The sequence below is a fragment of the Pyrgilauda ruficollis genome, unplaced genomic scaffold, assembly GCF_017590135.1.
Source record: "Pyrgilauda ruficollis isolate IOZ18807 unplaced genomic scaffold, ASM1759013v1 scaffold3, whole genome shotgun sequence".
NCBI classification, from domain to species: domain Eukaryota; kingdom Metazoa; phylum Chordata; class Aves; order Passeriformes; family Passeridae; genus Pyrgilauda; species Pyrgilauda ruficollis.
This window is the reverse complement of record NW_024524377.1, coordinates 20,821,392-20,833,536: the sequence shown is the minus strand read 5'-3', so window position 1 is coordinate 20,833,536 and position 12,145 is coordinate 20,821,392. Positions and strand designations below refer to the sequence as shown.

At 34.3% G+C, this 12,145-nt stretch overlaps 1 protein-coding gene across 4 annotated transcripts in view; it reads left to right on the top strand.

Moving 5' to 3' along the window:
• TTN (titin) overlaps window positions 1–12,145 on the top strand; it is a 236,211-nt gene that overhangs the window by 106,002 nt on the left and 118,064 nt on the right. For 2 of the 4 annotated variants that reach the window (XM_041473525.1, XM_041473524.1), the window contains one exon: window positions 12,030–12,110. The exons of 1 other annotated variant lie outside the window; for it this stretch is intronic. In XM_041473525.1, coding sequence (XP_041329459.1) covers window positions 12,030–12,110 — 81 coding nt within the window. Of the gene's footprint in view, window positions 1–70; window positions 146–359; window positions 444–652; window positions 740–4,211; window positions 4,296–4,501; window positions 4,835–5,460; window positions 5,536–6,428; window positions 6,513–6,966; window positions 7,048–7,678; window positions 7,763–8,459; window positions 8,544–8,742; window positions 8,824–9,719; window positions 9,801–10,304; window positions 10,386–10,589; window positions 10,701–12,029; window positions 12,111–12,145 lie in introns of all 4 variants that reach the window. One more of the 4 variants, XM_041473527.1, reaches the window with a different exon arrangement.

Genomic DNA, 12,145 nt, shown 5'->3' with positions numbered 1-12,145 from the left:
TCTTTTTTGTTTCATTTCTGTTTTGAGTAGCTTATGGTTTACTTTTTTAACCAAAATCATGTTTTTGAAGTGCCCGAGGTGCCAAAGAAACCTGTACCTGAAAAGAAAGTCCAAGTGCCGAAGAAGGAAGCTCCCCCAGCTAAAGGTATATACACTTGTCATTGTCTGTGATCAGAAAGATCTTCTAGCATTACTTTATCTTCTCACTTGTGTTCAAAACTAGGATAGAAAAAGAATTGTTACTCTTAATGACTGTGGTTCTTTTTGTTTGTGTTTAATTGTTTTAGTGTGACTGGTTTGTATGTCATGTTGTCTTAGATTTTCATGCCAAGCTCAATATTTTATAATATCTTACTAAGTTCCAGAAGTGCCAAAGAAACCTGTGCCAGAAGAGAAGTTTCCTGTTCCTGTACCAAAAAAGAAGGAGGTTCCACCAGCCAAAGGTATATGACTTGATATAGCTCTTGACTGAATGCTTTATACAAAAAAATAATTTAAAAGTCAGTCTTTTTTTTTTGTACGTAATGTAGAGTGAAGAGTTTTCTATTCTTGACAGTTCTTCTTTGTCACCCAACTTTATTGATTCATATCAATGTTCTTTACCTTATGGCTCAAAAATGAAATTCTTAAGCTACAATAATATTTTTTCAAGTGCCCGAAGTACCAAAGAAACTTGTGCCAGAAGAGAAGGTACATGTCCCAGTGCCTAAAAAAGTGGAAGAACCTCCACCAGCCAAAGGTACGCCATTTTCTGGTTCAACTGTGTGGTTCTGTTTTTGTTTCTTCATCTTTATAAGAAGATTGTTACTGGCAGTTACAATCCCATTCTTCAGCCTAATGTGTTTGAACCACTCCCTGAGCTGTTTGACACTGTTGTGTCTGTGTCTGTCAATCATGGGGTCCATCCTTACTCTTCGCTTTGAAAATGTCTTTGTGTTTTGTATCGTCTCTGTCTTTTGGATCTTACAGATCTAAATCTTTTAAAGGGCTTGTTGCTTCAAAAACAGATGGTCCAAAAGATAAAAAATTTACCTAAACAGCCAGACTTCCCCCTTAGCTTTACCACACCAGTTTGTAGCTCTGTTGTCCCTGTATGTTTGTAAGTTTACATCTGTGCATAAATCTGTGCATAAAATCAATGTTAACTTTCATCACACTACTAGATTTTGCCATATTTGTGTAGTTATCTTAATATCAGATGTGCAGTTATCTTTTTACTAGGTTTTATATTACATTGAAAATTAATCCCCTAAACAAAAATGTCTTTAAAGTGCCTGAAGTGCCCAAGAAGGTTCCAGAAAAGGCAGTACCTGTCCCTGTACATAAAAAGCCAGAACCTCCACCAGCCAAAGGTATCGCTTCCTATAGCTGAACATGTGGATAATGCTTGTTCTTGGTTTTGTGTATTTGTTGTTAGAATTTAACTGCAGTGTCGTAGCAGTGTGTGACAAATGTACTTGCTTTAGCTTCTGTGTAAGTTGTGTCTAAGTTTTCTACAATTAAAAACTATCTTTAAAAGTGCCAGAAATACCAAGACGTCCCAGTGAAGAGGTACCTATTTTTGTTCCTGAAGAAGAAGAGGAAAAGGTTCCAGAGATGCCAGCAAGAGGTACAGCACTGATTCTTGAAGATTATGAGAGCTTTGTTCAATTCATTAATAGATCTTCATCTTCAGTGATTGTTTTAAGCTTGGTATAAACCTCAATTAACCTTTTGAGAGGAGTCTTCTTCTTCTTCTTTCTGGTCTTTGTGGCTTTGTTCTGTAGTTTTAGTACTTTTGATGCTCTAAAAGCAATTACTAATTTCTTATCAAAACTATATCTTTGAAGTGCCAGAGGTGCGCAAGAGAGCTGTCCCAGAAGAAAAAATAACTGTTGCCGTTCCTAAAGTAAAGAAAATTCCACCAGCTAAAGGTATATCACATTGTGATGTATGCAGATAGCTCCTCTCCCTCTTATTTTCTTGTTTCAGTGGAAGCTAATTTTAGCATTCAGTTTATACTCATGTGAATCCAGGTCCTGCTGTTTCCCTGCAGCGAGCAGTGCTAGGGCTCAGACAGGGCCTGTCTGTTCTGTTATTGACTGCAGCCAGCTGAGAATCAGGCTGGCTTTATTCCACTTTAGGTGATTACTGTGAATGAAATAATTCCTTGTGATACTATCATCCAGAAATAATTTTTAAAGTAATTTAAATTTTCTTTATGCAAAATAGCTGAAATTAAATTTTATGGCCCTTTACCTGGAAATTCTTCAATTTAGGGAGATCACTCTTACATGTAACTTGAGAATAGATTCTCTAGGGTTTCAGCTAAACTTATACAAAAATAGGTATAGGATCAGGTTATTAGTATGATCAATTTACAACTGATCATACTAATAACCAGATCCTATACCCTAAATGTGAAATTTGAAATGGAGGTACACTATTGCAAAGGCCACTGTTGGATGCCAACCAGATTCTATCTCAGTTGAGTTTTTTAAATAAAAAAAAGCTGAGTTTTTTTAAAAAAACTGAGTTTTTTAAAGAAAAAAAAAAAGAAAAAAGAAAAAAGAAAAGAAAAGCAGACACTGGAAGGTTTTTATGTAAAAAACCTTAATGCTAATAATCTTCTTCGACTCTGGTTTGTAGCATATCTTGCTAATATTTTCTGTTTGCCATGACACTGTGGAATTAAAAATTGGGAAAAAGTGCTAGTCCTCATATAATCCTTGTAACCCAATTACATATAACTGTTTTCAGGGAGTAAAAAAATACCCAGAAGTTTCCCCTATTTTTATTTCTATTTCTACTGTTACTTTAAAGTTGGTGTCTTTGTGTTTTATATTATGGATTTTTCTTTGTGATGTTGTGAAAGTAAAGTTCTTTAAACAATATCTTCAAAGTGCCTGAGGTTGCAAAGAAGGTTGTGTCTGAAGAAAAGGTTCCCATTTTTGTTCCTGAGGAAGAAGACGAGGAATTTATTCCAGAAGAAATTGTACCAGAAAAAGGTACATGATCTTTTCTTGCAAATCACTCATGCCATCTTTTGTGTTCATCAAAATTCATCTCTATTTCTTCTTCTAAGTTTTATGTAACTCTTATATATGTTTTGGGGGGAGTTTGTGGTCTTGTTCTAAGTTTTTGTCTTGTTTCCATGTTCACACTTTTACTGTTCCAAAAGCAATTTTAACACGTTTGCAAAATAATATCTTTAAAGAACCAGAGATTCCTAAGAAACCTGTTCCAAAGGAAAAAACGCCTGTGCCTCCACCTGAGAAACTGGAGCTTCCTCCAGCAAAAGGTGCATAAGTTAACAATGTGTTGCTATTCAGTGTCTCTGTTTAGTTTGTTTGTTATTTATGTTAGCTTTGTGTACCTGCTGCATTTCTGTATTGATATCTCAGAGTCAAATTCCTAGAACAAAACAAGCTCTAAAACTATTTGAGTTGCTCAAAAAGTCTGCCCATGGGTGTAAAATGTCTTTTGTTGAAATTTATGTTTCGTCTTTTAAAAATATATTCTTCAGATCAGTGCTTATTATGTCTCTTTGTACATGTTTTCTGTTCTCTTTCTCATACTATTGGTGGATGACATTCTTAAAATAAAATGTCTTTAAAGTGCCTGAGATGCCTAAGAAACCCATTCCTGAAGTGAAAGAACCTGTTCCTAAAAAGGTGCCAGCTCCATCAGCCAAAGGTACTGCAGATTGTAAATGCTGTTATGGTTAGCTGATAATATTCTTGATCCAAGAGTTGAGTTTAGCAAGGGACACTTTAGTATTTCTGTCCTGTATTGTATTTGTCACTATAGTATTTGTTTGTTTGTACATTTCTGCTCTGTTGTTCATAAACTTCTGGATTTCTGTCCATTTAAATATTGTGCAAAAGTACACTGAAGTTAGGTTTTATCTTTAAAGAACCCAAGGTGCCTAAGAAGGTTGCTCCTGAAGAGAAGGTGCTGGTTGCTCCCGCTGAAAAAGTGGAGGTTCCAGCTGCAAAAGGTATATGTCCTCCTTATAATTAATATTTATGCTAGGGATACCCTTGACCTTCTTCTTTCTAGCTTTTGTCTCTGTTGTACAAGATCTTTGTTTGTATTTATGTTTAAACTCTTAAATTTTCAATGTTTGTGTTGTTGAACCATAAAGCTCTGTTTCTTGTGCTTTTCTACTTACATTGCTCTAAGGTGATTTGTTGTGTTTAAATTCCTAAACCAAATCTGTATCTTTTAAGTCATGGAGGTGCGTAAAAGAGCTGTGGCAGAAGAGAAAGTGCAAGCTGTTGTGCCCAAACCCAAAGAACCGACACCAACCAAAGGTACAGGTATATTTCCTCTTATTTTTCCCAAAGATTTTTTTCCTCTTCATTCTAAAATCTTTTATAATATATATATCTTTTCTAATTTAATGTAACTTATGCTTGAGGTTGTCATGCATATTCTCTGTTTTTTGTCAATTATCTTGGCTAACTGTAAAAAAAAAAAAAATAATTGTCAGGTAGTAACAACAATACTGTTTCTAAAGTGCCCGAAGCACCCAAGAAACTTGTACGGAAAGAAAAAGTCCCTGCTCCTACACCTGTGGTGGAGAAGTATGAGTATGCCTATGAAGAATATGAGAAGTATGAGACATATGAAAGCATTGAAGAGTTTGAGAAGATCCAGGAAGCTGAAGAAATTGAGGCGTACGAGGAACCTGAAGAACCTGAGGGATATAAGGAAATTCTGGAACAGGAATATGAAGTGGAGGCTGAGGAGAAAGATGTCTATGAACAGTATGAGTTTAAGGAGAAGGAAGAGATCTATGAGAAATATGAGGAGGTATATGAGGAGGCTTATGAGACCAAACCAGCTATAGGTAAATCAAGTCATGACTTCTTTGTTCTTATATTGTGGTGAGTTTTCAGTTGCTGCTTAAGCTTCCTATGGGTGTTTATTTCTATTTTGCCTTGTTTGTAGTCCTATGTGTGTCTGTTGCTGGTAATGATAAATCCATTCAAAGTTTGTCTCTATCCTAGTGCTTCCTAAGGAATTCCCTTCTCTGTAAAATGGGAGGGGTCCCTATCTGACTGCCCAAGAGCAAACTAGCAGATATATAGCCCAAGCAGAGAAAATGTTAATCTTCTGATGTCATTCAGTTTCAACCTGAAATATTTTTTATGCATTAAAATTTAATTCTTTTGTCCAGTTCGGCTCCTTTGAGTTATAAAGATATTAAGACTCATGTAGAATCTTCTTTCCCATAATTTAATTTATGATGATAGGATCCCTCACACCAAACAGAAAGTGCATCTACAATGTACCAAATAGATGTACAAAAGATGAAATCTTATTTAATTACTCAAGAATTCTGAGATGACTGCTCCCTTTTTTCTGCATGAATTATGAGATGGCTCCTCTACAAATGAGTGATTGCTCTGCTTGCTGTCTTTATGTCTGTTTCTTCATAAATAACTTATAATCCATAATGACATATTTTTAAAGTGCCTGAGTTGCCCAAAAGACCTCTGCCAGAAGAAAAAGTACCTGCTCTTAAAAGAGAAGCTCCACCAGCTAAAGGTACATCATCCATCAGATAAATTTGAAAACACAGCCTTCTGCATGAGTCTCTGAATCCTCAAATCCAGTACTTTACCTACTGCTAGACTCTTAGCTTTCTTTCACAGTACTGTTAAAGACAGATTATTAAAAAAAAATTCTTTAACAAAACAAAAATCAAACAAATTACTTCCTGGAGTCAAAGGGAATGAAGTTAGTACCTTAATTTATTTTTTGCCATCACAATGATATTTTAAAGCTAATGGTTAAAACTCTACCTAAAAACTTAGAACTTTTTTTAACCTAACAGTGTGCTGAAGTGTGTGCTATCTTAATAGGTATTCTCTGTATCAGGCTTTATGAAACATAAGTGTCATGAATAGCAATTGTCAGCGAGTGCTAGAGAAGTTACTGCACTAGTCCAGAGCTCTGTAATTTTCTGTTCATAGCTCTAAATTTGCCAGGAATTCATTTTGTGCTAACTTCTATTGTTATTTCTCATATGAATTGTCAGAATGAAATCAGAGGGAAAAGGTGGATCAGTCTGCTTGTTTGTTTTTACAGAAAAGCTTGGAGTTATTTGATAGGAAATTGCAACCTTACCGTATTCCCAGCTGCCATTAATTAGAGCTGATAGTACATGAAACCTAATTGTTAAGGCTTATCCCTTATTCAAAATTTATGCAACACCAGCAGTGTTTTTCTTTCACTGAATATTGAAACTAGCTGCATTAATCCAAGCAAAACAGATAGGTGGCCTCTTTTATATAACATGTATTTATGTATTTGAGAAATATTTTTGTGTTTTGCTAAGTTTTCTGACTCTTTGCATTGTTTGCTTTTTGTTGAACTTCTATTCTTACATAATACTCATATTGCAAATGTTCTTAAAAAAACTACCAATGTCTTTAAAGTGCCAGCAGTGCCGAAGAAACCTGTTCCAAAAGAGAAAGTACCACCTGCTGTTCCTAAAAAGGAAGCACCTCCGCCAGCTAAAGGTATACTTCCTCTTCATTGTCCTTGTGAAACATGAACTCTAATTTCAGTCTTTTGTCCTCATTATTTGTTGAGAAACACGTGCATGTTTTATGTCCCCACGGTGGGTCTTTTTTCATTTGTTTGTCATTGAGTGTTTTTTGCCTGTTGGTTTCAAGTCATTTGTTGAAAACATGTTAGAGTCGCTTAAAAAATGTGTGTTCTGTCATTAACTTGCACATGTAAAAAAGTCCAGAAAGAAATAATATCTTTATTTTTTCTGGAAGGGAATCTTTCAAGAATGTATTTTGTAATATGTTATTCTTCTGTCTAATCTTCAAAACTAACATAAATGTTCTTTCAGGAAGGATTTAATACTTTGATGTTTCAAGATTCTTCCTTGTTAGACTTGCTCTTCTTCTTTCTAACTTCTTTCAAGTAGCTTTGAAAGCCCTAAAAGTAAATTATATCTTAAAGGGCCAGATGATTTCAAAAGACCTGTCCCTGAAGAAAAGAAACCTACACGTACACCTGAAATAGAAGTTCCACCAAAGAAAGGTAAAGGAGACTTTGATATGAGATTATATGGAAAGGAAATATTTGTGCCATTTTTTCCCAGCTAACATCACTAAAACTTGTCATGTTCTTTACACCAGTGCAGTCTCTAAGTGGAGATTGAAATCTCAGTGATAAATCCCAAACTCTGGGGCAAACATTTCAAATATGTGCTAGACAGTAAATCACTGAATTATGAATGAAAACACGCTGAGGAAGTATTGCTCCTTACAACACCAGTATGTAAAGCTTCAGTGCTTTTCTGTTTATAATATAGTTGTGAATTTAGTTTAAACTGGGGTTTTGATCCCAATACACAGGTCATGATATTGGTTAAGAAGCAATAGGGCAAGAGCCAGTAAGTTAAAGCTATCAAAGCTGTTACACCAGCCAGAAGGAAGAGCATGACAATGCAGTAAGGAAAGCAAATGTCTCACTCTTTGAGAGCTGAAATCATAGATTTCTTCATATAGGTCATTGTTCCAGGATGGCAGTTCTAGAACTGTATCATACTTAATTCTTGAAAAGTTTCCAAGACCTCAAAATGGCTTAGTTTTCTGGGTTTATTTCTGTTTGGGATATTAAAAGTTGAAAATTACTTTGAAGTTACTAAAAAAAGCTAATATCTTTGAAGTTCCTGAGTTTCGTAAGAGAGCTGTCCTTGAAGAGAAAGTACCCACCATTATCCCTAGAGAAGAGGAGCCTCCTTTTTATGAAGGTACATCAATTACTCATCTACCAAATAGGAAATTGAAGAGAATATATCAAGTCATGCTCTATATTATTCTGTAAAATATGAACTAATTTTAATTCATTTTTAAAGCTATTTAAAAGAAGCTTATATCCATATCTTTCAGACCATCTATGTCCACAGATTTAGATAAAATTCAGCATTTTAAAATCTTTAAATTTAAAACCTTACACTAAATGTAAAAATGGAATTTAGCATTTTAAAAATGCTATACTTTTTTCCTTTAATAATGAGGAAAAGATACATAAATAAGAGAGATTAAGTTTCTGATTCAGGAAGCACTTGAGTCACACTGAAGCAAAGAAATGAACTTAAGTAGACAGTGGTTTAAGAACCATCCTGAGCAACACCTAATTTTTGAGTTGCAATGGAGATAGTCAACTCCAAATGAAGACATTAAAAAATTCAGTTACAAATTCTATCTAATACACAGAACTAAGAAACTAGAAAATAAAATTAAATACTTCTGTAAACATATATTTTACTAATTGGAAATGGTAATTTTTAGCAGTAGTAAGTCAATGATCAGGCTGAAAGATATTTAAATAACTTCTGCTCAAACAGCTCTATGTCCATATGCATTTCTGCATGTTTTTATTTTGTCTTTCTACTCCTGTCTTGTAACTAATATTAAAATATGTAAAATAAACTAATATCTTTAAAGAACCTGAAGGTTATGAAGAAGTTCCAACAGAAGAAAAGATGCCTTTTATTACTCCTAGTGAACCAGAAGCTCCAGCAGCTAAAGGTAAACCAACTCTTCAAGTAATCTGTAAACCAACGCATTCCTACAAATTGTTCATCTTCATCATTCCACCTGTGTGCTAATCTGTTATTTAATGTTTTCATTCTAATGTTTCCTTAGAAGCTATGTGTCTGTCATTGCTTCTTTGCTACTTACGCTTTGTGTATTGTAATGTTCTTTAAAAAAATTAATATCTTTGAAGTATCTGCAGTGACAAAGAAAACTGTCGCACTTAAGAAAATACCTGCTGCTGTACCTACAGAAGAAGCTCCTCCAGCTAAAGGTACATTACCTCCAAATTAACCCTCTCTAACCTCTTATGAAAGTCAGATACCAAGTGAGAAACCCAGCTTGCTTGTTTTCCTTAAACAACACAACCAGCTGCTAGAGACACTTTAGAGTTGTTGGGTTTTTTTCCTATGAGTAATTGCTTAAACAGATTTATACATTCTGCATCAACAATTTAAAATTTAGGAAGACTAAATTAGACACAGAAATTTAGTAGGCAAGAAAGTCAGGGATTAGTCTTATATCTTTTTGACTTCATGTCTCATGTTCTACTTCTCAAAATACTTTCTCTGACAATATATTGGAAAAAATCTAAAAGGCTGTGAGAGAAGCTTATTTGCAAAAGGACTCTTTGTAGTCATATCAAGGGCTTAAAGAAAGTCAAGATTAAGGTACAACTTTAAATCAGGACAAAATAAAAAGCCACAAAATTTTTAATAGAAACATAATTTTGTTACATGATTCCAGAATTGAAGAGCTCTATACATGATGGAAGCCTAAAAAATCGTTATTTGAACTGGATTTTTGCCTTGCTTTTATGGGTAATTTTTAAATTTCAAAAAAGAAAACTCTTTTTAGAGCCAAAACTCCTTAAATACACACATACACATGCAGACAAAAACATCCTACCAACTAACAAACAAAACCAGGAAAGACAAGCAAAAACCCAAACATAAAAAACCCCTACATCTTTTCAGAGAAGAGCATATTCAGAACCATAAATACTAGAAGTTAGAAAGTGGTTAGACTCCAGAAAGTGAAATTGTTAAGTTTTATTCATATCTCAATACCACATATTTTTCCTATTGTTTTAGTAGATTTTTTTTTTTTTACAAAACTGTATTACTTATTTCATAATGCAAATTTCTAAAATAAACCAATATTTTTAAGTTCCTGAAGTACGAAAGAAAGCTGTCCACAAAGAAAAAATACCTCCTGCTCTACCTAAAGAAGAACCTTCACACCTTACAGGTATAAGAAATTTTAGGAATTATTTGAAGAATAAAAAACATGTTTTCATATGTAAATTATTTTGAGAGCATTCTGTTTACCATGAACTTGAATTTACTTAATGGCTTTGGTTACTTGCAACAGTAAAAAGTAATTTAAAGAATTATCGCCTGTAGTTGTTCTTAAGTGCTACTTAAGATCAGCCCAAAGGGGGAAAAAATAAAGAAAAAGTGACAGAACTGAGACAGACAGGGCCTATCTCTGCACTCACGGTAGTAGCTCAGTTTAGGACACATCACACATCTTCCTTCTGACAAACTGCAGAGGTCAGGTCAGTGTAGAATGTCAGGGGTTTTTCATCCCTTTTTTGAAAGCATCCCAATTTTGTGCATGGATATAAAATAGACCTGTATGTCTTCAGAGGAGCATGAATATTTGATTATATTTGTTATTTATCTAACATGTTGTCTTGTTTTCCAAAGATGCTCTAAGTTAATTTAAGTGTTTAAACTAATATCTTTCAAGTGCATGAAGTTTATGAGGAGATTCACATAGAAGAAGAAATTTCTACTGTTCATAGGAAAGAGGAGGCTCCACCATCTAGAGGTATATGACTTCTTCATCACCTCTTCCTACAATTTGCTAAGTCTTGAACTCCAGGAAAATTGAATTGTTCATGTTTGTGTTTTAGTCCTTGTTCAGCATAATTCATATTTGTATTTATTCTTTCTGTACCTTACTTATATGAAAAATTTAAAATTTTTTCATGACATGTCTTTCTCTCATTAAATTGAACTAATATCTTTAAAGTGCCTGCAGCCATTAGGAAAGCTGTTCCAGAAGAAAAAGTACCTATTGCTATGCCTAAAAAACCAGAACCTACTCCTGTGCCTAAAAGACCAGAATCTCCACTGTCTAAAGGTACTTTGATAGTCTGGTAGAACTGAGGTCTTTCACTCATAAACACCTTTACTTTTTTACTCTTTCTTACATAGTTTCTGATTTAATAGTTCAGATTTGTGGTGTTTATGTTGTATATGTCCCATTTTCTGTTTCTTAAGTTGTGTTTAAGTCATCAAATCAAAATCAGTAAATAGCTTTCAAGTGTCTGAATTGCCCAAAAAAAGTATTCCTGAAGAAAAACTCTGCCTAAAAAACCAGAAGCTGCCAAAGGTATAGGTCAGCATATCCTTTAATTATTTTTCTACAAGTTCCTTCTGTCCCGTGTACTGTTGTTGTCAAAGCATTAAAGATTAGTTGAGTTGGTCTATTTATTCCACCCAAGAATAACCCAGAAATTGTATCAGAAGCCAGTAAAAGGGACTAGAAATAAGGAAAGCTCCAGCCATGTTAACACACAGTGAGATTTACAGAACGTTTTCACTTTATGGGTACAGCCTCAGAAATTTGATCATACACTAGCAAGAAGTACATCCTATCCCTCTGTTTCACATTGCTCATGTTAAATTTAGGGGTCAATTTATTTCATTTTGAATGGAAATAGAATTTGCACAGAAACCAGCTGTTACAATTCATTCAGGTGTTTTAAAATCTGTCTGAACTAGCAGTTTGAGTGGCATTAACAACTGTCAAGCAGCACAGCTTATCCCCCCCTAGTCATTATCACACAGGACTGCCAAAAGGCATTCATTCAAAAGGCATTTCATTGAAGTTCGACTTTTGCCAAGACTTTTTTTCATCTTTATGGGGAGCATAGCAAATCCAAAACCGCTTGACAACAGCTCCCAGGCAAAGTCACTTCCAACTTATTCTTTGCCAGAGGGGTAGAACCATGAAGGCTTCTCAGAAGTTGTAACAGTTGTCAAAGCACCCTTATCCATCTGCTTATTTTGTCACATCCTTGTATATCTATGTGTTTTGTCTTATGTCTCTGTATTGAATGTTTAATTTTTGTAATTTTAAAAACTACACTAATATCTTTAAAGTGTACAAGGTACCTAAGAAATCAGTAAATATTGTTATACCCAAAAAAACAAGGGTAACACTACCTAATGTCAATAATAGTGTCTTTCGGAGGAGATTTTTCTGTTGAGCATTAGAGTTTACAGCAAAACTAATTTATCAAAATCCTATTAGTATGTAATAGTATATAACACTTTTTGCATTATATCTCTCTTTTTATATCTTTCCTTCTGATATGCTTCTTGTGATCATCTTTCTTCTTTACACTGTACATATTCGAAATGCTTTAATTTTAATTTTAAAAAATGAATGCTGTTTTCTTTAAAGTGCCAGAGGTGCCCAAGAAAATTCCAGAAGAGAAAGTGCCCACTGCTGTTCCTAAAAAACCAGAACCACCACCAGCCAAAGGTATGTTGCACTACAGAAAACTAAAATTTGGAAGA